The following is a 27486-nucleotide window of genomic DNA, read 5'->3' as shown; positions in this document are numbered from 1 at the left end:
CCAAGCGGGACTCAAACCCCAGACCCACCGGAGAGCAGGACCCGCTGCGCCACCGCGCCCCCCCCAGTCTAAACTATGCTGTCTGAAATTCCACAGTGAGGAAATAATGTTAAAATTGCATTTTCCAGGTGAATTTAATGCAGCCTGCATATACCAAATAAATGACAAGGAGAAGAAAATAATTTTGAAACCTGTTGGTGCATTACACTGTGCATTGTTAAAACTGCATCTGCCAGCTGAAGTGTTTGGTGTTGCTTTTAAAGACACTAGACATAAGACAAAATTAGTGTACAGTATACGTGTGACATTAAATACTCCAGAACTTCTGGTGTACCTCAGGAGAGTTGAAATATCTCCATGATAAATCTGCATAATTTGACATTTTCTGTCATACATTCTTCCTAAAAATCCACCTTAAAACCAATTTTAAATTAAACGTAACAAAAAATAGGAATAAGGGTTTACCCTGGAAATTTCATGGGTTGGCCACAGTATGTTTGGTCATTCTGCTCAGAACGCAAAGGGCAAAACCAATGACAATAATTTAATAAGACCGACTACAAAGCACCTTTGGTGGACTGTGTGTATGATCCTATGTGTGTATGTGCACTTGTAGTGTGTGTTTGAAGGTTGCCTTTTTCTTAATCTGTGTGTGTGTCTGTGTCCTCGTTCAGACTGTATCCGTGCGTCTTCATACTACTCTCCTTCTCTCTGCGTTTCTCCGCTCCCGCGTGTGGTTGTGGGTGTCGCCGTCGGCCCTCCGGATGAAATCGGTTGCGCAGCTTTCTTTGCTGGATGAAAAGGAACTCCGCCCCGCTGTAGCAGCAACAGTCAGGGGCTGGGCGGCACACACTGAACGCCGTTGGCATCTGTGGCCCGAGCCTTCTGCAGCGCAGCCTGGATTCTGAAATGAGTCCGAGATTCCATAGAGTAGTTCTTGTAATTTTGTCTGAAAGAGAAGAAACACACACGCAGCAGCAAATTAGTTTAAGGTCTGTATGAGTCTCGAAATGTTCAAACACGAACAGATCGTTTATAAAATTTATGTGCAGTGAATGAATGCGCCGGTTACAAGTTCTTTTGTTGTAAAAGTGCAAAATAATTTGAAAAATTCCCTTAACAGAGCTATGTGACCTGCCTAACCTTACCGGTATTCTTTACAGCGCTTCACTCTCCGTAAAAAGTAGGACATTTTAAACCGTTCTACAGTTACGTGTACGAATTTAAGAAGTCGAGGAGGTGCTCTTGGCAGAAGGAAAAGCCCTGTGACTCACTTTGCTGCCTCCAGGAGTTTGATGGCCTCCACCCTCCTCCCTTGCTCCAGACATAACAGACCATGTTCCAGGAGAGCGTTGGGCACCAAGTAGTGGTCAAACTTGATCTGATTTTCACTATTCCCCAAGAAGAAATAAAGAAAGAAAAGGTCAAGAGAGTTCACGGTGATGTGATTTGTAATCAACATCGAAACATACATTTACCTCAACTAGCTGAAGGTTCCCAGAGTACTGGGAGAACTCTCTAATCTCTTTGTGGAAAAGCTTCTGCTTTCCGCAAGGCTGATGTCACTGTTTTAATGAACTGGCAACCGGTTGGATGAGCTTTTACTTCTAATAAATCTTCTAAATATTAGTCACCCGTGGAAAAATGGGAAACCTGACAGTGAGCAGTGCCTGGGAAGCCCTACATCATCGTCAACATCTTGTGGAATTCTGCTGCATCATATTCGGACAAGGATGCAATAAAACCACAAGTTCTCTTCCTGAAAGAGGGACCAAACCTTCTCTCGAGCACCCCCCCCTCCAAAAAAAGCTGGGCCCAGCTCATAGAGGGCACTCACTTGCAGAGCACCAGGGTGAAGTAATGCTCAGCCTCCTCCTGGAAGCCCAGCTGCTTCAGGCACAAGCCCTTGAGGAGGCTCACCAGACACTGGTCATCTGTGGACAGTTCCGTCCCTGTGGGGGAGGGGGAGGACGTCAGGGAGCGTGCTGCTGCAGACTGAGACACCTAGGACTAAAGGCACAGGCTAATGCTTATGGTGAATGCAGCACGTACTTATGAGAAAAGCATGTCAATAGCAAAGGTGCATTAACTCGTAACTGTATCGGTTAAACGACGGCAACACGTTGGAGTAAAAAGAGCAAGACCATCAGAAGCTGGACTTGACACCCCTGCGGCTGCACTCTGGAGTAACAGGGTTAATCTTTATTTCAAATCATACTTGGGTTCGACTCAAGCTGTTTCTGGGCCTCATTGAGAGTCTCCAGGATCCCTTCGGTCAGCTCCTTGTGTTTTCCAATCACCGTATAGCCATTCCAGATGTACATCATTTCCTGCGACAACACGGTACAGCACAGCCAACACATCAAGCTCCTGCTACACTTAGTACTGTTGGCTACAGATACCATTTGGTGCAAAGTGTGCTGATATATAACTTGTTTATTACATTGTTATTATGAACAAAGATGCATAAAATTGCTGAAACATCAAGAAACCAAGACTTTACAGCTTCAATGTTACAACAAGTCTGACTTTCCTTTTACAGGAGAGGCCTAATCCTATGAAAGACAGAGGCACACAGGTGTCAGGATACTTTTTAAACACCAGACTTACACATGAAACAGCAGAATTCTTATTACTCAAACACAGCAGATTAAATGTAAGTGAAAAACACTATGACTACTGTACAATAGTAGGTGGAGTCATTGTAAGTGATTTATAGTGACTTGCAGTGACTCATAAGATTGCCGGTTCCAGGTTCCAAGTCCCAGGAACAGCCCTTCTGCTCTGAACGTAGTAATAATAATAATAATAATAATATAATATTTCTGATAAAGTTTTATGCAGCTACTCATGTGATGAACATTGGTTCATATGGTGGAAAGAAAAACTGACTGTACTTAAGAATTACACGTCTGCATCTATGTCTCTTTCGGCGAATGTAATGAACACATTGTATTTTCTATGAGATGTGTGTTGCTTTGGAGAAAAGTTTCTGTTAAATGAATTAATGTAAATATAAATGTAATACAAATACCACTACTACTGCTAATAATAATAATAATAATAATGGGTTATCACAAACCAGTGGCGGTACAGGCAGGGGTATGGGTTTCTCTGTCAGGTACCGACGAGCTTTTCGGATGGCAAACTTCTCCGTGGGCAGAGATTTACCCGCAATCTTCTGCTTCAGCCCCGGCACCTGTCTGGATCACGGAAGCAACGAGCGCAACACGCATCGCAAAAGAACAGTGAGCAGTGCGCAGGGTTTTCTCAACGACACAGATTCCATCGACAACTGCTTCATTCCTGGATGGGACCCTCATACCTGAAAAGGCCCTCTTCGCTCTCCCCAAAGACCTTACACTCCTCCCTGGTGAGCATGCTCAGGTAGGAGCCCTTCATGTAGGCATATGTGGCCTACGTGAAATTACAGAGCATGTTTACTCGTGCCTGAACTACTGCATATTTAAAGAGAACGTCACGGTTCTGGTTATCGATGGTCCAGTTTGGAGTATCTGACCTTGGACCAAGTGTTCTCTTTGCTGAGCAGGTCAGCATAGAAGTAGGCCATCTTCCAGTGCCTTTTGTAGGTGAAGCACCACATCAGCTCCCAGTAGCACATGTGGTGGAACTGCTTCCAGGCCTGCTGGGCCTCGCAGCACTCCTCAAAGCGCCCGATAGCCTACGAGAAGGAGAAACGCACACGCATACACTCGCATGCACATTTCGGCCATGACAGCAGGTGGAACCGCAGGCCGTTGAAGAACTGCACTTGCGATTAGAAGATTTACAGCTGAAATCCAAAAACGGCATATTTTGCAGCTGTTAAAGATCTTTAATGGTTCAACTGTGACAATGCTGAAAATATTAATTATTGTGGATAACAATGTGCATTAATCAGATGACTTATAAAACAGGCATAAACACAGTTGCGCTTATCCTGTAAACTAAAGCAAGGGTTCTTCATTTCACAGAATGGGTTACAGAAATTGTACTCACAGCATCAAGGTTTCCTTTGATGACCTCAATTCGACCAGAAAAGAACAAGAAAATTGCTCCCTGGACAAAAAGCAGTACAGAAAGTATTAGATAATTAAAAAAACAAAGCACTGTCTTGTTAATAGTTCCTACTGTAACATGCTATTTGTAACAGTCAATCAGGGCTTTTCACTGCAAGGACCTGGTCGGGGGGGGGAGAGTCCAGTCCTGCAGGTTTCCTTACTCTTTTAGACCAGTAAGAGTTCAGAAAGGGAGTTAGATTGATTTGGTAAATAAATGTTATTTGGAACAGACGGATCGGGTTCAAAGCCCCGCGTGGAATAAAAATCTCCTGGACTCGGTCCTCCGGGACCACTGGCAGAAGGGCCCGGCTGCAAGTTGAATCAACAAAGAGGTTCACCTTGGGGTACTGCTTCAGGTAGGGCTGTAATAACCTCTCTGCATCGGCCACATCGCCCTCCCCTGTACCTGTCCAGCCAGGTAACAAAGAGAATTACACGTGTGCTAGAGATCTCCATCACTTCCACTTATCTGTGCAGAAAGTGGCATGTGCAGCGAAAAAGGACTGTTTCACAAAGCAAAGCCTTTAATATCTGGAGGGCTTGTAAATGGCATCTTGAGACTATGATCATTTCAAATAGTATAGTTATTTCACAGCTCTTAGCATATATTTTGGAAGGATGAAAGAACAGTTGAAAATACAGTGAAATGTGGCTTATACAGTAATACCTCACCCTACGTCGTTTCGTGTCGCGTCGTTTTCGACTTTACGTCGGTTTTTCGTTAAATATATATGGAAAAATACAATTCGAATTTGGTTGGCTGACGCGGCTTTACGTCGGTCAGCCGAAAATATTAAAAATTGTTAAAAACTTAAAAATCACTTGAAAACAATAAAAAAGTATAAAATCAAATAAAAATAAATGTTAAAATATATAAAATAATATACTGTAATCTATAAAATCAATTAAAATCTTAAAAATAAAACAAAAAAAATTGTCTTATTTACCTGCCATTTTTTTTTGGAATTTGTTTTTTTTTGTTTTTTCTTTACTTTAGCATTAATTGAAGTGTATACACTTAAGGGGAATGCTTGTTAGGGGTTTACAGGGGGTCTAAATCAGTTTTTTAGGGGTTATGTCGTTTTCCGTCGCCCTTTGGAACCAATTAACGACGTAGGGCGAGGTATTACTGTACAGAGCAAATTGTTATTTCAAAAAGTAAAACTATTTAAGACCGGCTGTGTCCAGCTGTGCCTCACCCAGGATGAAGCTCATGAAGGTGTGATAGCAGAGCAGCAGCATGTTGCACAAGAAGGCCCTGAATGTGTGTGTGGAGGAACCCTCCTCCAGCTGCTGCAGGCCAAACTCCTGGAGCGCCACAGCACACGTGAACATGAACATCGTCTGAAAGTCCCAGAATGCCTCACGTGCGCCGCTAGAATTAAGGACGCTCCCGGAAGAACCCACCTTGTTCCCGGAAAAGCCCACAAACTCCAACAGCCGGAGGATCCTAGTGGGCAACATGGACAGCATCTGGGAACGAGAGGGAGAGGGAGGATGACGAAAGAGGGGCGCAGAACAAAAAGAGCCGTTTCCGTCTCCTTCCTAGTGCGCGTTCATACGTGCGTAAAGTTGTGCGGCGGTCAGACAGTTCAGTGAGTGCATGACGTGTCAGTGTGCCGCTCTGCACAGCTGACGACATGTGATTGTGAGGAAATCACATGTTGACACAATACTGACCAGATTAAAGGACCCCACTCCAAGCTTGACTCCTGCTTCGAAGTGCCGGTGATTCTCCCCCTGGGCGTAGCCAGCTGACTGCAGCACAGCGTGAAGCTCCCTGAGTAAGAGGACGACACCGCTGAACCACCGAGGCCTAAAACTGCGGCCACCCGCAGGTTCCAGTCCACAGCCGGGAACAAGATTGCCATTGTCACGGGCCGACCGACTGCGGCCCGCCAGAGCCGCTTACTTCGCGCCGGAGTCACTGAAAGTACTGTGATTTTCTGCAGAAAGTCCAGGAATGCGACCTCACGTGTTCAGTTGCTTCATATTAAATGGATTTAAAGAAACAAGCGGAATGTGTGACCGCGGCTCTGCCAAGTGACCGGCGCCCCTAAGAAGGTTTTGCACTTTAACTATTAAATATCAGACAAGAAGCGCCTGAAATGAAGCAAGTACCTGGTGTTAGACCTGCCGTGTGAAATCATTTACGGATATGTTTCCGAAAGACTCAGGCGTGCGGGATATTTACCGCCGCGATGGTCACGTGCTCGTATTTTCCTACAGCACTTATTAACAGCACATTATGAAACAACAATTTCAGATCGTGCCAGCAAACCATACGTGGTGAGGTCGGGGTGGATCCGCTCCACATTTGCTCGGCGCCGAACGAAGTGTTCACGTAGGACAAGTGTGTGCGAAACCTGAGCTCGCAGATGGACTGACACTCCAAGAAGCCCTGCTTTTGACGCAGGACACAACAATACTCACTTGTAGGTCTGGTAACTGTTCCTGACCTTGATCCCTCCTTTGATGAAACTGATCATGTTCTCATCCTGCGACAATGAATAAAACAGGGATGTTCAACGAAACACCGTATAGTCGGAGTTCTGATTCTAAATGATGACACTCCTTTTGCATTTGTTATATTGTTAAGTGTTGCTCTATACCTTTTGCACACTGTGTTTCATGTTCTGTGCCTCCACCCCCCCCCCCAATGCATTAAAAACCTTGTTACCTGGAGGAAAGTTAGTGCTGCCCTCTGCAGGAGACACTCTGCATAGCATAGCTCAGCATGCAGTTCCTCTGAGATGAAAATGACAACACTATTACCAGACAGCCTGCAACCACCATAGGGGCTGTACAACAAACCAAAAATAACAATTTTACTCTCAGGTTACACGTGACACACGGGCACACTGTCAGCATCTGCTGTTACGGTACCACGGCTTCAAAGAGCGGCTCTCCTTCGAGAACGACACTGACCCTCGGTGAAGCTCCTGCTGGCCAGGCTGTTGAAGGAGGACTTCTTACGGGACCTGGGAGAGAGGACACACAGAGGACCTCGCTGAAGCACCTGTCACTGAGTGCTGCGCTTCACAGTGTGACAGCCTGGGCAGGAGGAAGCACAGCACTCAATGACAGACTTATAAGCTGCAGGTAATCAGTTCCATTCCCACCCTGGAACATACACACACACACACACACACACACACACATTTTCTGAACCGCTTGTCCCATATGGGGTCACGGGGAACCGGAGCCTACCCGGCAACACAGGGCGTAAGGCCGGAGGGGGAGGGGACACACCCAGGACGGGACGCCAGTCCGTCACAAGGTACCCCAAGCGGGACTCAAACCCCAGACCTACCGGACAGCGGTCCAACCCACTGCGCCACCACACCCCCCTCACCCTGGAACATTGCTCTTATTAAATCTGTTCATCCAGATCAGCTCAGAGATAAACTTCAGAGACAGTTTGCTGGGCAAGAGGACTTACAACATGACGTGTAGTGAGCAGTGTCTGTGCCTGATGAATAAGACACTAACTGAGCACCTGTTGCCCCCCCATGTCTAAACTATACAATAAAGCGCATGGTGCTCAACTGTTGACATCAAGGCCTACACATCACATTGGTTTTGCTGAAAGTCACCTCCTAATCGTTTAAATAATTTATAATTATTATTATTATTATTATTATTATTGGGGGGTGCAGCAACACAACAGGTTTGGCCTGTGCCCACTATGTGGTGGGTCTGGGGTTCGAGCCCTGCTTGGGGTGCCTTGCGGAGGACTGGCGTCCCATCCAGGGTGTGTCCCCTCGCCCTTCGGCCTTGTGCCTCGGGTTAGGCTCCGGCTTGCCGCCACCCCACTTGGGACAAGCGGTTGTGGACATTGCACTGCATATAATAATAAGGCCACTTCACATAGTGCTTTCAGGTGCATGGGAAAAATATATTCTTAAAAATGAAAAAAATACTTAATCAGTATCTTAATTAATTAAGTATTATCACACACACACACATTTTCTGAACCGCTTGTCCCATACGGGGTTGCGGGGAACCGGAGCCTAACCCAGCAACTCAGCGCGTAAGGCTGGAAAGGGAGGGGACACACCCAGGACGGGATGCCAGTCCGTCGCAAGGCACCCCAAGCGGGACTCGAATCCCAGACCCACCGGAGAGCAGGGCCCGGTCCAACCGACCGCACCCCCCTAATTAAGTATTATTCAAAGTAAAAATGTATTCCAATTCTGCGGGACTCAGAATCGGACATAGACTGTGTCTCAGTATGGATGTCCAGGGAGAATTCTTTATTTCATGGCCTGGAAATTTCTTTGGACAAATACTATGAAAATGAACACATACTATTTACTAAAAATGTTATTTTGTCAAAGGGGGCGCAGTGGTGCGGGGGAGCAGTGGGTTGGGCTGGGTCCTGCTCTCTGGTGGGTTTGGGGTTCGAGTCCCGCTTGGGATGCTTTGCGGTGGACTGGCGTCCCGTCCTGGGTGTGTCCTCTTCCCCTCCAGCCTTATACCTTAAGTTGCCAGGTAGGCTCCGTATGTGTGTGTGTGTTATTTTATCTTAAAAACAAATATTTCAAGCGCTCTTGAAATTGTATTGCGGCAACTTAGAGACCAAAGCTTTAATGACTGATTCAGCTGGAACCAGAAAACTGACGTAAAAGACAGATGTTCACGTTTGAAAAATGTATAAACAAGAAATGCAAACAAGCTTCTTTGTGTGAAAACTTTTACAGAAAATGTACCATCCCATGGGACAGGAAATGAGGTTTAAAGAATGTGGCTAGTTTACTGTGGTCATGTGAAGACACGTGGATGGGACATTCCACCCCGACGCTACAAGTGACCGAGCTGTGTCCCTGCAGCAGCCTGGACACTGGGCTTTGTCCTGCGTCTCCCACGCCGCTTGGTGCCAATGTGCAATTTCATCAGTGCGCAAAATCTGATCTGGACGTGTTGATATTAATGATTCAGGATGTTTCTCAACATGAACTCTCACATCATTTACATTTATTCAATTAGCAGACACTTTTCTCCAGCATGACTTCCAATGAACTCTATGTAGTGTCATCAGGCCACACACCTCATTCACCAAGGTAACTTACACTGCTAGATACACTACTTACACTGGGTCACTCATCCATACGTCAGTGGAACACACACTCTCTCTGTCACTCACACACGGTGGGGGAAGCTAAAGAGCATGTCTTTGGACTGTGGGAGGAAACCAGAGCACCTAGAGGAAACCCACACAGACAGGGAGAGAACATGCAAACTCCACACGGACTGAGCAGAGATCGAACCCATGTCCTCTCACACCACCCAGGCGCTGTGAAACAGCAGCGCTATTCACTGTACCACCGTGTCCCCAACATTATACATGCAAACTTTATTTTATTTATTTCACAGCTTAGCTAAAACTTTCATCCAAAGATATTTTCTCCTATTTATAAAGTATGATGTCTTATTGGGGAAAATTCTACTTAAGTATTTTTTCTATAGTACATCAGCAGAGTCATTCCAGTAACTTAACATGTATAATTAGCAACCTGTGTCTGCAAAACACCACGGCACTGAATCCTAGAATATTAAATCATACACATGTATGTATATTATATTTTCCATATCTGTAGGAAGAATGCTACAAATACAATACACACTACATATCATCTACTAGGACCAGGAAAGAATAGAGCAGAGCAGCAGCTGACGGGGGGTCGACACAACACGTCAAGCCAAAAACTGCTTATAACCCATGCACCACATAAACCCTGTAGGACATATTACATAGTACGCAAACACATTTATGACAAATACACTGTTATACACTGATAAATAAGAAAGCAGCAGCACACGCTGTACGAAAGAGAAAATGAGATCCCACCGTTGGCACACAGCCTGGGCATCTTTCATGGTACTGCCAGCTGTCAATATATCCTCAGGGTTAAAGGTCATCATGGCCTGCATCTCCAGTATGGTGGCGTACGTGAGGGCATGGTACATACTATCTTTGATTCTAAAAGACAAGACAGCGATGCAGATAAACAGCAAGGTCAGATGGCAATACATTCAAATACATAGTATTGTAATATAATAGAATAGAAATATAATAGAAAACTGTGAAAGAGAAGAGATAAGAGCACAGGATGTTTCTAAAGTTTATAGGAATGTTTACTTAGAATTAATTTTTGGTATTTATTTGTCCAAGGCAACTGTCAATGTTAGGTTTGTATACAGAGCTACAGAAATCACAGTGATTTAGTGTAGGTCCCCTGACGAAGGACACTACAATGGGAATGGAGACTCAAACCCAAGACCTTCCAGTGGCACGGCAACAGCTCTAACTGCTGTGCCACCCCGTGCCCATTTCTAAAAAAAACAAAGTTATTCCTAGTTTCACTGACTCAGTGAATTCAATTTAGGCGGTATTCTCGCCAACGTGATACAGAGCGCTGGGTGATTTATCTGGAGACCTGGATCCCGTCGCAGGAAGCATGGGGTGCAAAGTAGGGCACCCTTGTCGTGACGTCCAGGCACTCGAATGACAAAATACTGTACCTGAGGTTTGCATCTTTTGCCTGCGGTCCAGTGTTTCAGGCGAAGTGAGCCCAAATCGCATCCAGAGCGTGAAAGTCGTTCATAATGAATGACTGAATGGGTGAAGTACATCTGTTGCCGAAACATTAATTTTCTAAGGAGCCACTTGCCCCGTGTTCAGGAGCTGTATGCTTGCATTAGTTGCTCCACGATTTGTATTGTTGCACACGGATGCTCCTCGACTTACGACTTTTCGATTTTACGACGGTGAGCTGGCGATAGACATTCGGTAGAAACCGTGCTTCGAATTTTGAATTTTTATTTTTTTTTCCCCCATGCAAGTGATATACGGAGCGATACTCTCTCGCGATGCTGGGCAGCGGCAGCGATCCGCATCTCCCGGTCTGTCGCGCGGTCACTGTACAGATATCCATCCCCCTGTATCCACTTTGTGTTTTGTGCATCCATAATGTCACAGAAACACCCATCTGCGGTTCCTGCTACCGGTGGGAAGAAGAAGCGGAGGGCAATTACTCTTCAGGAGAAACTCAAGGCGGCAAGCCCGTGACGGCCATCGCGCGTATGCTAGGCCACGATGTTCGCTAGGGTAGGTGTATTAAATGCATTTTCGACTTACGATGGGTTTCGCGGAACGTTACTGCATCGTAAATTGGGGACCGCCTGTATTTTACATACCGAGTGTGCGTATATATGAACGAATCAGTGTGTGCGATTGCCCCGAAATGGACTCTTGTCCTCTCCAGGGAGTACCGGGCCTCATACCCTGTGCTTCTGGGATGGGCTCCGGACCGCCGTGGCCCTGAACCGGGCAAGCACTTATTGGTAACGGATGGATGGATGGATGGATCAGATTTACATTTCCATTTATTCATTTAGCAGACGCTTTTGTCCAAAGCGACGTACATCTCAGCAGAAGTACAATTTATGCATTACACTAAGAGAAGGAGACATGGATGGAGGATGAACCAGTTTCAACTCACAGCCTCGGAGCTCTAAGGCCACTGCAGGATGCGCTGCGCGAACGAGCACCTCCGTTGCGGAGGGCACACCTTCTCAATGCTTATTTTAAACGATGCTTTTACAGAACGCGTCCTCCTTTCGGACAGCGGCTGTTCCCTTTTCCGTGCGAGATAACGCAATGCGACATGGCTCGATGGGCATTCCACCGGCAGAGATGTGCCCAAACAAGTTCTCGGCGGGTTCAGCTCGCAGTGCTGGGAATGAACGCGACGGCTATTCACGCGAATACGTCACGTTAAACATTCCAGCACTACTGTCGAAGAAAACGCCATTTCCACGGATGACGACAAAGTGAGAGCAGCAAATCACACAAATATAGTAAAGGACCTCAACAAATGACTTTGCCTTTTTTGGAGGAGAAGGTTCTGCAACGCCAGACCGAGTTCCATAGTTAAGAGACCGTCACCGTGCCTCAGAGAAAGCCGCGCGTTTGTTTTTTAGTTCACGTCCTTCTTTTCTTGGCCACGCGGATCAAGAACGTGCCTCTGATGCAATTTGCTGGCAAAGACCTGATCGTCATTGTGGGCTCATCAAAATCACAAGACCTGCAAGTTCTATATCTCTTGAAACTGCGAACCAGGCACTTCATTTCATTGCAAATCTGTATTCCAGCTGCTTTATGAAATCGGGACGATGAAGATTTCTTGTGCGCTGTCATTACCGCTCATCGTTCTCCGCTGGGCAGACAGGGATTATAATGGGCTGAAGCTGAATCGCAATACAGGACTCACGTGGCGCCGTGTTTTGCTTAACCCCGCTGACACGTAGGCAAATTCAGCGCCGCGACGTACATCCAGCCGGACCATCCAGCCAATCAAAGAGCGAGTATGAGGATATTCCCACGTGCACTGCCGCGCTGCCAGACGCTGCCGCACCTCAGGAAACACAACACGAAATCCAAGCACACACGCCTACTGCATTATTACGGCATTGCCTGGAATGGGGTGGGCCGAGGTGAGGAAAAAAAAAAAAAAAAAAAAAAAAAATCGCTCACTGTTATGACTTGTCTGTCTGCAGGTCTGAGCTGTCAGCTGTCGCTTTTGAGGCAGATGATACATTTTCTGCTTTGACTCCTCTACTGCCGTGACCCCATAACTGTAATATTTCGCACTTGAGATCGATCGTGCAACTCGGGCCACTCACCAAAACCCATCTACTGACGCATCACAGAAAGCGAGCAGCAGCTCATCAGCAGTTTATTTTAGAAATCTGAGCTGATGTGCAATTTCCATTTGTGGCCCTCACACCTACTCACCCTGGGAAGCTGCGTGCCCAAATCAGGGTCCCGGCAATCCAGAGCCTGTCGTGGAACCACAAGGAGCCGGGCCAGCGAGGATACACCCCGGACTGGACGCCGGTCCATCCACTTCTTCTATCCGGTGAGTCGGTAAACAAATTCTGTTTTCATCTCCTAAGGCTTGAACCACACTTACAGTGTATTTCGTTATTTAGTTGATCCTTTATTCCAATGCAATTTACAGTATAGGTTGAAAGACTAAGCTGCTTATGATTTACCTGTTTATAAAGCGGGGGGGGGCGGTGGCACAGCGGGTTGGACCAGGTCCTGCTTTCCGGTGGGTCTGGGGTTCGAGTCCCACTTGGGGTGCCTTGCGATGGACTGGCGTCCCGTCCTGGGTGTGTCCCCTCCCCCTCCGGCCTTACGCCCTGTGTTGCCAGGTTAGGCTCTGGCTCCCCGCAACCCCGTACGGAACAAGTGGTTCAGATGTGTGTGTTTATAAAGCTGGCTAATTTTTGTTGTGTTTACACCAGTAAAAAAATACCTTGCTCACGCACACTACAGCAGGAGCTGGGATTCAAAGTTGGGTCCTTCGAGTGCAAGTTAGCGGCTCTAATCACCATGCTGCCTGAACCAACAGCCTAAAGGTAGTAAATCCATGTCTTTAACCACCATGTTGCTTCAGTCAGGAACACAGAGGCTCCGCGAACAATGCGGATGTAACGCTGCACGGCCAGCGGAGAAGAGCCGCTGCAGATCACCACACGCATCGCAGCTGAGACGCCACACCGACCTGTTCATCTCCGCACCTCTGACGTTTAACCGAAGAAGACATTTTTACCGAAGCGCAGCAGGCTACATAATACGAAAGAAGGCGGCGGCGAATGCGTTCGGCAGTTTTTCCGGTCTCGGTATGCGGTCAGGCACGCGCATCTGTCACGTGTTCATGTGCGCATTGAAGAGACAACGAGGCAGAAGAGAGGAACACCCGACAGCTACATAAACGCCCAAGGACGAACGATGACAAACACGCCCAGTAGAACCCGAGGTCTCACCTGCTGCGCAGCCTGGACAGCGCTTCCTCAAACTGGTTCCGCAGGAACAGGTCCAGGGCCGCCATGCAGTCATCGAGGGCCACGGACAGGTCTGATCTCCGTGACCTTTGCAAAGGCAGGGGAGAAGACGACGTTTCAAAAAGTTTAAAAAGACTTCAAGTTCCTACTCCGAAACGTTTTCTAATATACTGTTGCTAGCAGTAAAACTGCAGCGTTCAGGCACTTCAAGCTTGTCTCATGATGCAACTGACATCCCTTGCTCAGCAATCCGACCTGTACAGCACGATGATGCTTTTGTTTTCGGCGGGATATTTAACTAATTTACGGAAGGAGAGGTTCGCACTAACTTAGGATAATTCACAGGGCAGCGCAGTCACTGAAAATAAAGAAACAGGTCATATTCAACTTTGGGTTCTTAGCAACTGATCATTTCTGTTACATTATAACCGTTACTAGTTGCTAACATTTTATCTGAGTCAAAGTGCAATTTTAGATTTGTGCACTAAGATACCAAGAATTATTTATGCATTTATACAACTGGGTGTTTTTATTGTGGTACTTCAGAGCGAGTGCCTTGTTCAAGACTGCTATTGCAGGACTTGAAATGCAAAAGCAAGGTACTTACAAGGAAATGGCTCTAAGCAGTACACCACCCACTGGCCAAGGAGTCTGCATTAGCACTCAATAATGAGCTGGTATCTCTTGATGGAAGCACTAAAACCCATTAATTGAGAGACACACACACACACACACGCACACACACACAAGCAGGACTCGAACCTCAGACCCACCAGAGAGCAGGACCCAGCCAAGCCTGCTGCACCACTGTGCCCCCGACTTAACTTGGAAACGGAGGCGCCAAATGCTGCCGGTAACAAACCACATTTGACCTAACAAGACCTGAGCATCATTTCTCCAGGTCTTTCTTGTCTTTAACTCTTAATACCAGAGAGATTAGAACATTTTTAACTTTTGCATCCAACATGTACTTTTGAATTATCTTCTAAATGTAAAGGGTCAAGGTACAGAAGAGGAGACCGTGTTTAAAAAAAAAAAAAAAAAAAAATAGACCACACAACAGCCCTCAGGCTGAATCTGCTCACAGGAGTAAGTCGTTCGGTTGTAACTCGGGCACGAGTCAGGCAACAAGTGATCTATCAGACAGTGAACCCGGGAGCCTTGGCACATGCACACTGCAGCCGTAAAGCAGAGAATGGCAAGTGAAAGGTCTTGATCGGGGTTCGGAAAGAGATAACAAGAGAATGAACAAGACGTGCACACCCAGTCCAATATAGATACGACAATGGGGTCGAGAACATGAATTTCGAGTGTGCAAGCTGAACAGAGGGACGGATCATCTAGCAGAATCGTGACTCTTGTACGCATTGATTGAGCAAAGCACATCAGCCGAATGGTTCTTATAACAAATTAAAGTAATAAATGTAAAAATGTAGTTGAGAAGATGAGAAAGGTCACTGGATGTGCCATATATATGTGTGTGCGCGCGCTGATACACCACTTTCTCTGTGAATGGCATCACACACATGGCTATGAGATCAATGTCACAGATGTACATAACAAGAGAGTCTTTGTTTTCACACACACACACACACACACACACACACACACACACACACACACACACACACACACACACACACACACACACACACACACACACACACACACACACACACACACACACACACACACACACACACACACACACACACACACACACACACACAATATAGGGGGTGCGGTGGCGCAGTGGGTTGGACCACAGTCCTGCTCTCCGGTGGGTCTGGGGTTCGAGTCCCACTTGGGGTGCCTTGTGGTGGACTGGCGTCCCGTCCTGGGTGTGTCCCCTCCCCCTCTGGCTTTACTCCCTGTGTTGCCAGGTTAGGCTCTGGTTCCCCGCGACCCCGCATGGGACAAGCGGTTCAGACAGTGGTGTGTGTGTGTATATATATATGTAAGGGCAACAGAACAATATTCTTGTAATAAAACTGTTTTTTCTTAAAAAAGATAAAGCTGCTAGTTAAACCAGACCAAAGGAAGAGAGAGCATTTTTCCATAACAAAACTTACGTCAATTTCAATCTCAACAAGTTATGGACAACAAATATGATTATTTGCAGTTTACATGGGCAAATCCACATGATACTGACTGAAGATCAAGAAAAGCAGGATCTAGTTACTTTCTCAAAGCCTACAAATCTGTCAGATGCTTTTCAGAAAATTCCTTATGTAAAGTGTCCTCCTGTTACGAGAATTATCTAAGCTTCTAAGAGCAATTTGAGCTTTTGCAGACTGAATTTACCTTCCATGTCCTTTTAAATGACTACAACTGAATAAATGAGGCAGAACACTGTATGTCTTTTCCTTTTTAAGTCAATGTATTAGGTCATCATTCAATTACCATGGTTAAAAATTGTAAAACAGTCAGTCCATCAGTTCTGATGAAAGCTGAACACTCCATATTTACTATTTATTTGACACCATCAGATAAGCACTGATGAGCCAGGAAAAGAAAATGAGCAGTAAAGGATATCGGATGTCCGAACCCAGCTTTAACACACACACACACACACACACACACACACACACACACATCATCATCATCTGAAAGCGCTTATCCCATACAGGGTCGCGGGGAGCTGGAGCCTAACCCGGCAACACAGGGTGAAGGGCCGGAGGGGGACACACCCAGGACGGGACGCCAGTCCACTGCAAGGCACCCCAAGCGAGACTTGAACCCCAGAGCCACTGGAAAGCAGGACCCAGCTCAACCCACTGCACCACCGCACCCAGCTTTAAGAGTTATGCAAATGATTTCAGATACAATATTTTTTTAAATTTCTCAAATGTATTTATTGAAAATTGTTTAAATTTCCAATAAATAAATCATTCCTGGTGCCACACACCAGGGCAAAACAAAGACTCTCTTGTTATGCACATCTGTGACATTGATCTCATAGCCATGTGTGTGATGCCATTCACAGAGAAAGTGGTGTATCAGCGCACACACACACACACACACACACACACACCAAATACAATGCAGTGCATATGTGGTGAGGAAGAGTACAATGCAGCACATAAAAGGAAGTCCAGGAGTGTTTCCTACCCACAGGGAGTTGGGGCTTTTAAGCCTGCTGCAATTACCCCGAATGACGTATTGCAGAAGGAAGAAGCGATTGAGGGAGAGCACCGGCTGGGTGAACGAAAAAGCACTCTGCTCCCGGTAGGCGTCGCGAATCGCTGCGAAATACGAGGGGAAAGGAAACCGCTAGACACCGACACATCGGAAATATTGACTTCTCGAGGCAATAAAGAGCAACGCGCACCTGGACACGAAACGCTGGAGACGCGCTCACACGCTGAACTAACTTGTCAACGACTGCACGGTCGCCACAACTTTTCTCAGGAGCGGCGCTGAAAACCGCACGGAGCAGGACACGCATCCCCACGGTCCGCCCTAGCTCGCTCGAGGCGCTCCCCGTTTCTGCCGCCGCAGACCTCTGCGAAGCGAGCGAGTCGTGCCGCGCGCCCAGGGGCGAGGAGCCCCCCTCTTCCATCCCACGCAGCCGAACGCCGCATCGGCCGCCCCGCAGGCGAACAAAGCGCCTCCCCTCCCGCCCCGGTGTTTCCTCGCAGCCCCCCGGCCGTCTTACCCGTCAGACAGGGCTTCCGCCTCCCCTGACATTCTCATCTGGCAGTGCGTCGGAGAGGAGTGCGGAAACAGAACGAGAGCGATGATGTAGCCTTCTTCAGCGCTGCCGCACAGTTAACCGGAGGCAGCAGCAGCAGCAGGCGAGCCGGCACAGTGGGAGATGGTGGGCGGGAGCGGTGGGCGGGGGTGGGGGCAGCCTAATAAGATCGGGATGACTGTCACACACTGACAGCTAAGGGTATGCTGTCTGAACACTGTCCTCTGTCCCACATACACAGGAGCACAGTGCTGCTGGTCCTCCCCCACCCCCATCAGTTCACGCCACCACTGTCCTTGCGCCGCTCGATGCGGACAGCGCGCTCACTTTCCACTCCGATCGGGCCTCCCGGAGGGAAGGCTGACTGTGTTCAGCAGGGTCCGGCAAAAACGTTCCTAAAGCCCCGGCAAAGCTCGCATCGCGACCCCCACCGGGTGGTGGCAAGTTTCCAGTCAGTATTGGACCAAATACATATAAACATACAGAGAAGCATTAAGAACAAACAGGCTCACCCCCCCCCCCCCACCACCAACAAAAACCCCTGACACGGAGAAATACTGAGAGACTAACATACTAAAGTTTACTTGATTTGCTGCAGTGATTTGTTATCGTCACTGATGCAGCCAAACCGAGCGGACGCCCGAGTCACGGGGGCATCCGAGGCATCCTGGGGCAGCAAGCAGCATCGTGTTACAACTGATACCATGCATTCAAAGGACCTAGGTTCAAATCCCACTTTAGTGCCCTTAAACACCTACAAAGTGTAAATTGCTCCAGTAAAAATTACCCAGTTTCATAAATGGGTAAATACCCCTCATAGCCAAGTACTCACTGATTCCGGGCGAGCCCAACAAAGACGAGCAGTTAATGAACGTGAGTGGGTATAAATGGGTAAATCATTGTAAGTAACTTAGCACAGCAAGTTGCCTTTGGAGAAAAGTGTCAGCTGAATGAAGAAATGTAACTTGAAATGTTGGGTTTGTGTACTAAGTTACTTACAATGTGGGTGATTGTATTGAAGTAATTCAGATTAAGTACGTTTGAGGAGGGGGGTGTGGTGGCGTAGTGGCATAGTGGCACAGTGGGTTTGGCCTGTGCTCTCCGGTGGGTCTGGGGTTCGAGTCCCACTTGGGGTACCTTATGACGGACTGGCATCCTGTCCTGGGTGTGTCCCCTCCCCCTCCAACCTTATGCCCTGTGTTGCCGGGTTGGGCTCTGGTTCGCTGCGACCCCACTTGGGACTAGCAGCTTGAGTCAGCGTGTGTACGTGTGCGTACAAATTTGATCAAGGGTGCAGCAGCAGGAGGAATCCAAAGCCGAGTCTTTCGATTGCGAGGCAGCAGCTCTAACACAACACTACCTGCTGATGTAAGCAGAACAGTATATAACAGCTGGTGGTACAGTGGGTAGTGCTGTTGCCTTTAGACCCAAAGGGTACAGGTTTGACTCTCACCTCTGGCTGTAGAACCTTTGACCAAGGTACTTGCCCCAAAATACCTAGCTGTGTGAAGAGGTAAACAGATAAACACTAAGTTGCTTTGAAGAAAAGTGTCAGCTAAATAAATTACAAAAAAGATTAATAGGCTGTGGGTATTTTTAGTATTGGGGGTGTGGTGGCACAGCGGGTTTGACCGTGTCCTGCTCTCCGGTGGGTCTGGGGTTCGAGTCCCTCTTGGGGTGCCTTGCGGCGGACTGGCGTCCCGTCCTGGGTGTGTCTCCTCCCCTTCCGGTCTTACGCCCTGCGTTGCCGGGTTAGGCTCTGGCTCCCTGCAACCCCTCCAGGGACAAGCGGTTTCAGATGGTGTGTGTGTGTGTGTGTGTGTGTGTACATTCTTAGTATCTCCCCAGTTTCGCTTTTTTTTTTTTTTACCGACATGCGTTAAAGTTCAGTTTAAATGGCACTATTTAAATGATGATGTGACACGACGACTACAGTGAACTTGGCACGATGTCTCAAAGCAAACCGTGAGCTGTCCGTCATCCGATACATGGCGGTCGCAACACTACGAGCCACAGGCACTGGGGCGAACTCGCATTTGCGTCACTCAAGGACACGCCGAAGCGCTATGTAAAGGTAAGGCAGCTGAAGCGAATGAAAAGAGTCACGCAGCAAAGCGAGCACTCCCACGTCGTGCTCAGTATAAAGCTGTAGGGACAAACGAGAACAGCGGTAACTGGAGGTTTGCAACAAGGCCGAACTCTGCCGACGCGGCAAAGAGAGCTCCGGCTCGTCCGACGCGTCCAAACACTTTAACTTCCCATCGCTGACGGACATTGCGGCGCTCGGGATGCAACGTTTTACGTCAGATCGAGACACGCTCAACAGAGTCCTAGCGTACTTGACAGGAACATCTCCACGAGCGCTCTTTCGGAAGAGCGGAGCATGGCGGGAGCAGTGCTGCCTTATACTTTATACTTCGCCCAGCAGCCATACTGCTGTTTTTTGGACGTGCACATTCCACACTCAGATCTGCTCTGTGCCAGACAGCTCAACACACAGGGCTGCGTTCATTTGTATACCGTCATCGCTGGAAATATTTGCATCTTCCAGCACAGACAGCGCTGAAGAGCAGGTTGGCACCACACACTATGAAGCAGCATATGCAGTCAGTCCATCCATCCATCAATCCATCAATCCATCCATCCATCCATCCATCCACCCATCATCAATAACCGCTAGATCAGTGCAGGGTCATGGTGGTTCAGAGCCTACAATACATTTACTTTTACAGTATTCATTTAGCAGACGCTTTTCTTCGAATCTATATATATATATATATCTCAGAAATACAAAAAAAATGTACAAAAACCTATTCCAGAAACTTGGGGCATGAGGCACGGTGTACCCTGCACAGGACAATCACACACACTCATGCACATACACATACGCACACGAAGGCCAATTTAAAAGCACCAATTCATCTGAAATATACCTTAAATTTTCAGACTGTGGGAAGAAACAATGGCGAGGAGAAGACGCAAACTGCACACAGTCTGAGTTGTATTTAAAGCCCACATGAGCCCAGAGCCCAGGCACCACTACTACCTACTCTACCACTGTGCTGTCTGAATTCCAAAAGAGGCACAGTGAATACAACAGAAATCTTTACTTTTACTGAGTCATCCCACAATGCTGTTTATTAAAAGGATGTCGCAGAATATTCTAGAAAGCCAGTGGAATACCCCTGAAATTTCTTCTGTGCTTTTTTCCCTATCAAACTCCCCTACCCTCAACTCCTGATACAGAATTCACACTGAAATGGGAAAACTGAACTTTGCTCTTAAACAATCCCAAGATGTAATGTGGTCACAAAGTGACCCGTCAAGGGCTTCTCTGTAAACACTGAGCAGAAAGAACGCGGCTCATCCAGCGGTTTCCCGGAGTCCCCCCAAACAGTTGCTCTTAACACCTTAACTATAAATGGTTTTAATTTTCACCCTTCACTGCAGGTTTAATGTCAGAACTATTAAGCAGTTTCTAATTTGACAGGCAGAGAAAACATCACATTTTATACACAATGATTTACATTTTCACATCTGTTGAAAAACAATCATGTATCTGTATGTATTTTGCAGTTCAGTTGCAACTCAGAAGCTTAAATAATTCATATTTCCACTTAGATGAGGTTTGTCTTTTAAATTCTAGGAGCATTACAGCAATGGACCTCTGACTCATAAACAGAGTTGCATAAGGATCATAACCTGGAAACAAACGCTCAGAAATATGAAATAGACCCAAAACCTTCCATGTTTATAATATATAGTATTTCACATATATATCTGGCGTGTGCAGAAGCAAGCTATTATCACAGTAGGAAACTGTCTTAATAAAAATTGTAGGTAAATATTCCAACTAGACTTGCTAAGATTAGATCCATGCAGCAGTTGTTGTTTGAATAATTGATGTCCTGTCAGGATGCAGAACTGGAACTGTTGTTACCCACTGATGAAGAGCATCATTAACTTGAATAATAATAATAATAATAATAATAATAATAAGAAGAAGAAGAAGAAGAAGAAGAAGAAGAAGAAGAAGAAGAAGAAGAAGAAGAAGACGAAGAAGAAGGTGAACATTAATTGTTCAAAGTCAGTCTTGTCCAGGGTGCCATAAATAATTCATTTTGCACTTTAATGTATAGTAACACGGTTGGGTATACTGTAGGATTTCAGGTACTTTCCTTGAGGAACTGACATAAAGGCTTCTACTGAAATTCAATCACTTAATCCTCTTATCACAACTCCAGTCCCATAACTGCTATATCCCTGGTGACCCGTGCTTTTACAGACAGTAATACAACCCCTTTTATTGTAGTCCGTACAGTTTAGGCCGATTAACGGGAACAAGTGGAGGCTCAAGTCACTCCAATTTTTTAATTAAAGTTAAAACAGAATAGACATTAGACACAAATATTGCATTGTCTTTTGGTACAAAACGTTTCCATTTCTGCAGATACTATTCCATACTAAAAAGTTTACAGCCCATCCTCGAAGCAACAGTCTACATGGGGGGCAGTGTTCGTTGCACTGAAAATCTGTTGATCCCTACGTTCTGTATTTATATACAGTGTATAATATATATCTGTGAGTGCGTGTGTGTGCGTGTGTGTCAGAGCCACTATCCAGGATGAAACAAGAAGCATCCAAGAGTATCAGGAAGACAGACCCCCAGGGCAAACTGCAAAGTGAGTTCCTCAGGCAGCAGAAGACAGAAGGTGATGAGGAACAAGAGGAGACATCATAGGAGACCAAGCCCCTCCATGGGCTCTACCATCGAGAGATACAGGGAGTGGCTGACATCAAGAAATCCTACTAGTGGCTGGAAAAGGCCGGTCTGAAGGACATCACAGAGGCTCTGATCACGGCAGCACATGAACAGGCTCTAAGCACTAGATCTATAGAGGCTGGGCTCTATCACATAGCAGACAGAACCCAAGGTGCAGGCTGTGCAAAGATGCCGCTGAAACAGTCCAGCTGGGACAGCGTACACCGAGAGGCATAACCAAGCGGCTGGGATAGTGTACGGCAACATCTGTGCAGAATACGGACTGGAAGTCCCAAGTCCAAATGGGAGACGCCACGAGAAAGTGGTGGTTGAAAACAGCAGAGTTACGGCCCTGTGGGACTTCAAGTTCTAGACTGACGAGCAGCTGCTGGCCAACCAACCAGACATAGTGGTGGTCGACAAGGAGGAGAAGAGGGCAATTATGATAGGTAGCAATCCCAAGCGAGAGCAATATCAGAAAGCTGGAGCACGAGAAGATCGAGAAGTACGGGGCCGCAGGAAGAATTGGAACGGAAGTGGAAGGTGAAGTCCAGAGCGGCGGCGTCAGCGGTAATAGGAGACACTTGGGACCGGGACCCCCAAACCGGGAGAGGGGCTTCGGCAGATTCCGGGAACAACATCTGAAGCCTCTCTCCAGAAGAGCGCAGTCCTAGGAAGAGCTAAGATACTGCGGAGAACCCTCAAACTCCAAGGCCTGTGGTAGAGGACCCGAGCTCGAGGATGGACGGACGGACGGACACGGACGGACACACACACACACACACACACACACACACACACACCACCCTACGTGCAGTGAGAGGAAGATTTTTTTAATATAATATCACATGATCTTTTATTATATAAAGATGTAAATGAATATCTACAAACGTGTGCATGTTCCTAAAAAAACTTGAAGCTAAATAAGAAAAAAATTAATTAAACTTTGAGAAAGGGAATCGCCGAGCCTGGGTCATGCGCTGAGCTTTTGCTCTCGTTGCCTGACGCACAGCGCGAGCTGTGACGGGACTACGTACGCGGCCGTTCTGAAGGCCCGTTTCCCTACACGAAAAGCACGAGCCAGACAAAGAAAAAGCGAGAGAAAACGAAAGAAATCTGCGCTAAGGAAGACGAAAATGGATCGAAACGACGCAACGGTGTTTGGAAGTAACGAAACGGAGGTTTACCCTAGATCTGGGCTTGCAGCAACGGGCTTGCGGCCGCCGTCGTCCCGAGGTAACCTGAAGCGGGAAGAGGACTTTGAGACCACGTCTCAGCAGCACACAAAGCAGAAGGGAGCTTTGTTTTCCTAAAAGCAGCCATTATCCCAGTAATACTATAACTGGAATGTGGTGATGACCTGACACAGAAATGCAAAGCGTAGTGAAAAAAAAAGAAAAGCTTATGGAACAATGGCAGAAGCAGATGTATTATATGGGCTGTAATACCCATTCCGCAGCCGAAGAGCTTGATCCACTTTAGACTTCGGTAATATCCCCGGGAAACAAAGCAAGAGCCTATTGAGCCCAGAAAGATAACTCAGTGGAAAATGTTTACTTTTGACAGGTTAATGACGCTTATGGATACTTACATTAAATCAGGTATGATCGGGTCCATTTCCTTGCAGTTTATGACAGACAACCTGAAAGCAAAACCATTCATTCATATGTGAGATTGCAACGGGGAGCTTTTTTTTTTTTTATTATTTTTACTGTTTACTGAAACTGAGACAAAATGAAAAAGCTGTTATGCGCAAACATTCTGCCCTTTAATTGTCTGGAGAGCAAAGTATGGAAGGTAGTATTAAAATTTAATTTCCTAGCTTCCTTTCTCGCTTTCTCATGCGCATGTGGTGCGAGGGGAAGTTAGGGCTTCTTGGATGAAGAAGAGAGGAATGTTATATAGGCAGCGGGGGCCTTTACGCAGGGGTCCGACACCCAGAGGAGGGCGGACGCGGGAAAAGGAGCAATTGAGATTGAATGGGAATGTGTCCGAATCCCACTCGGACACCAGGCTGAATTACTGCACTGAGTCCTCTTAGAATTTTTAAAGGCTATTTAGAAGGAAGGTATTATATTTACTAGTGGAGACTTCAACGCATCAGTGCCGCAAGGTTGCTGCTCCTCCAATGGGTGTCTGTCAGTCCAAATTCGGGTACGTAATTTCAATCCAACATTTATTTAGCTATGGAGTATTTCTCACTACTTCTGTGCCGTGGGGGTGCGGTGGCACAGCAGGTTTGGCCGGGTCCACCTCTCCAGCGGGTCTGGGGTTTGAGCCCCGCTTGGGGCGCCTTGCGATGGACTGGCGTCCCGTCCGGGGTGTGTCCCCTCCCCCTCCAGCCTTATGCCCTATGTTGCCGGGTTGCAAACGTAGGGCGATATGGGCTACAAAAAATGCCCATGGACACAAAAGTGGAAGTAAAGAGAAACTACAGGAACAGCTACATCCCTTTTCCAAAATCAGTGATTTTCATACAGAAGTGAACATGCCCGCTTCACGCGGCCAGTATAAATCGACAACTTTAAGGACGCAAACGGGTGGCCGGCTGTCGGTTTTTCAGACCTCTTTCGAGCGAACACTTGAAGAAGTTTGCGAATGACCAAGCTGTACCTGGGAGGAGGAACGGGGCTGTTTCCGCTTTTCCCAGCCGGCAAGGAATTCCTGAAAGAGAAAGAGACGCATGAAAATACCGGCTCCGCATCGACACACAAGAGCGAGGTCACGGCAACAGAGTATATTTCTATGCGGTCTGGGCAGCCGCTCTAATTTTAGCGCGGTTCAAAGAATCAAGCGTACAATGCCTTTCAAAGACACAGGAAACAAGGTTCCCTAACCACTGACACAGCTTCACTTGTTAAAGAGCATCTTCAAAAGTTTCTTCTCGGAGGGGCTGCTCGACCACACGCGAAACACCTCCGTTTTAAAATACAACACAACTCCAAAACAAGGGCTGCCGCTAATTTCAGCGCCCGTGACCTTTCGTACCCTCGACGGCGAGCAACGCGAAACTCAGGCCGAAAGAACGAAAGTACAATTAGTTGCGTAAGAGAGCTCCCTGAGTCAGAGAGGGGTCGTGTAGGGGCACGCATCCGATTTCGTGTTAGGACACAGCGTGTTTCAGCATCGCGGACTGCGGCTGCTCGACATCGCTGGGATATACAGGATAATGCTATGACTGATTACTACCTACGACAGAACCTGTAAAGTTGTATATTTTAGCATGTGACAGCCATTACAAAAGTTCATTTAAATATTTGAGAAATGCAAAGTTTGAAAAATATCAGCTTTTGTTTTTCATCACACTACTGCAGCATTATTGCAATAGTGCGTCATTTGCATAATAATGTATAACAAATACAGGGTGTATAAGGATGGTGTGGCATATTTGTAATACGTGGCACAGCAAAAACATTCCTTTTCTTATATTGCTTTCGCACAATCGAGATAAATGATCTAGCCTTTCATCTTGCTAAGCTGATAGCTGTGCTTCTGTCTTAAATATCAGTCCTTTTTTCCCCCCCCATGTGCCTAGTTAAGATATGAAAAGATTTGAAATATTTAAACAGATACCATCTCTTTATGGGTTTTTTTTTTTTAATTATGTGCCCTACAAAACGGTGAAGAGCTATATATAAAGATAATCAATGCTGCACTGCATCTGGGCCTGAGGGCTCTGTGATTTTTGTTGCGTCATGATGAGTTCTGCCGTGGCCCATCTCACATTTGCCAATGTGATACGAGTTTATTATCGCTGTGCCTCCAGTGCTTGAGAAGAGCAGGTCAATCAACACAGGCAAAATTCAGACAGTCCTCATACTGGCAATGTTCACGCTTTATTATTATTATTATTATGACCTTGATGATAAATACGGTACCCAGTTCTCTCATGTCACAGTTATCGTCAATATTGTATGACAGAGCTCTTCATGGTGCCAGATTTTTTATTTCCATGATTTTGTTCAAACTACTTCCACATATTAATACTTCCACAAACACATTGTTACTTCCATAAAGGTGCATCTCCATGAAAGTTTGAATTATTGGTTTAAAACCACAGGTTCTACATTAAAAGCTCACATCATGTTGACATTCCATCAGAAGAATGGTTTGCTGTGATAATTCACCTGGTGGTTATGGGAAATGCTTATAAACTACGGGTTGCTGGTTCGAGTCCTGGAACGTGCCCTGCAGAAGGACCCTTGAGCAAGATTCTTAAACTCCAGCAAAACATCAAGCTGTTTCAAAGGGTACAACTGAACGTCACTTTTAATCATCTAAGCCACAAAGCAATAATGCCAGGAGATTTATTTCGGCGAAAGGTGGACTAATAGCACTGCAGCGACTACAGGCACCAACCCTTATGTCAGTGAGCCGTCAGAATGCAGAAAAACCAGCTGCCTGTTCACTCGGGTGCCTCCGAGTCCAACGGAGGCCCTGTGTTCTTGCCACGATTTGCCCTACGGTGGGGCGTACGACTTGATGGCACGGCAGAATGCCTCCTGTGACGGCGGCGAGGCGCTCGAGGCCACGGAGCAAGTTCGGGCCCGGAAAAGAGATGACGGACGAACGCGAGAAAGCTTCCTCCTTGAACGAGCAGCGGTAACAGCCAAGGTGCGACGGGACCTCGCGGCCACCGATGCGGGAGAGCGTCCGTGCGGAGCGGCGTCGATGTCACCATCAACCGTCACCCTCTGCGCTGTCGAGAAGAAAAACTCAGAGCATCAGTGCGAACTGGCAACAGGGGGCCGGTTCCTCCGGAAGAATAATGTATTGAACGCATTCGCATCATTAACGATTTAAATGACCATTTTAACTCATATAATTTTGTATGATAGCGAGGATGTCCGCTCGCAGCTGCGTATCGGTCTGCCGCGGACCCCCCTGTGATCACGACCCATTAGAAGCCGTGCACCACGAGCTTGTCAGGTCAGGACAGAGGCCAAGAAGGCCACGGCTAGGACATGATGTGATGAGCACAAACGCTGGCGTCCAGATTTATTGCTACTACTTATGAAGCTCAGTCACACTTCTAATTCTGAAAGCTATTTTAGAGGATTTATTGATCACTTTTTATTTTATATATTCTCTGTGTAGTGCTAATGGCTAGGAAA

The 27486-nt window shown here is 46.7% G+C and overlaps 1 protein-coding gene across 6 annotated transcripts in view; it reads right to left on the bottom strand.

The window, feature by feature from the left end:
* The window catches only part of LOC108935170 (tetratricopeptide repeat protein 39A-like), a 28024-nt gene continuing 538 nt past the window's right edge, over positions 1–27486 (bottom strand). Inside the window, exons 2-21 of one of the 6 annotated variants that reach the window (XM_018753549.2) lie at positions 24986–25036; positions 23964–24014; positions 23560–23613; positions 13899–14003; positions 9913–10044; positions 6990–7042; positions 6742–6809; positions 6495–6559; positions 5742–5841; positions 5469–5534; positions 5261–5369; positions 4400–4467; positions 4000–4059; positions 3521–3682; positions 3326–3417; positions 3083–3203; positions 2219–2330; positions 1838–1952; positions 1275–1391; positions 1–949 (exon numbers count right to left, since the gene is read on the bottom strand). In XM_018753549.2, the coding sequence (XP_018609065.1) occupies positions 832–949; positions 1275–1391; positions 1838–1952; positions 2219–2330; positions 3083–3203; positions 3326–3417; positions 3521–3682; positions 4000–4059; positions 4400–4467; positions 5261–5369; positions 5469–5534; positions 5742–5841; positions 6495–6559; positions 6742–6809; positions 6990–7042; positions 9913–10044; positions 13899–14003; positions 23560–23613; positions 23964–24014; positions 24986–25036 (1819 nt within the window). In that variant the 3' untranslated portion in view covers positions 1–831. Of the gene's footprint in view, positions 950–1274; positions 1392–1837; positions 1953–2218; positions 2331–3082; positions 3204–3325; positions 3418–3520; positions 3683–3999; positions 4060–4399; positions 4468–5260; positions 5535–5741; positions 5842–6494; positions 6560–6741; positions 6810–6989; positions 7043–9912; positions 10045–12267; positions 12455–12861; positions 12980–13898; positions 14004–23559; positions 23614–23963; positions 24015–24985; positions 25037–25209; positions 25317–27486 lie in introns of those variants that run through there. The other 5 variants (XM_018753550.2, XM_018753546.2, XM_018753548.2 and 2 more) reach the window with 5 other exon arrangements.

This window comes from Scleropages formosus, chromosome 3, assembly GCF_900964775.1.
Source record: "Scleropages formosus chromosome 3, fSclFor1.1, whole genome shotgun sequence".
Classification (NCBI taxonomy): Eukaryota; Metazoa; Chordata; class Actinopteri; order Osteoglossiformes; family Osteoglossidae; genus Scleropages; species Scleropages formosus.
The sequence above is the reverse complement of the archived record's forward strand: the minus strand, read 5'-3'. Positions and strand labels throughout refer to the sequence as shown.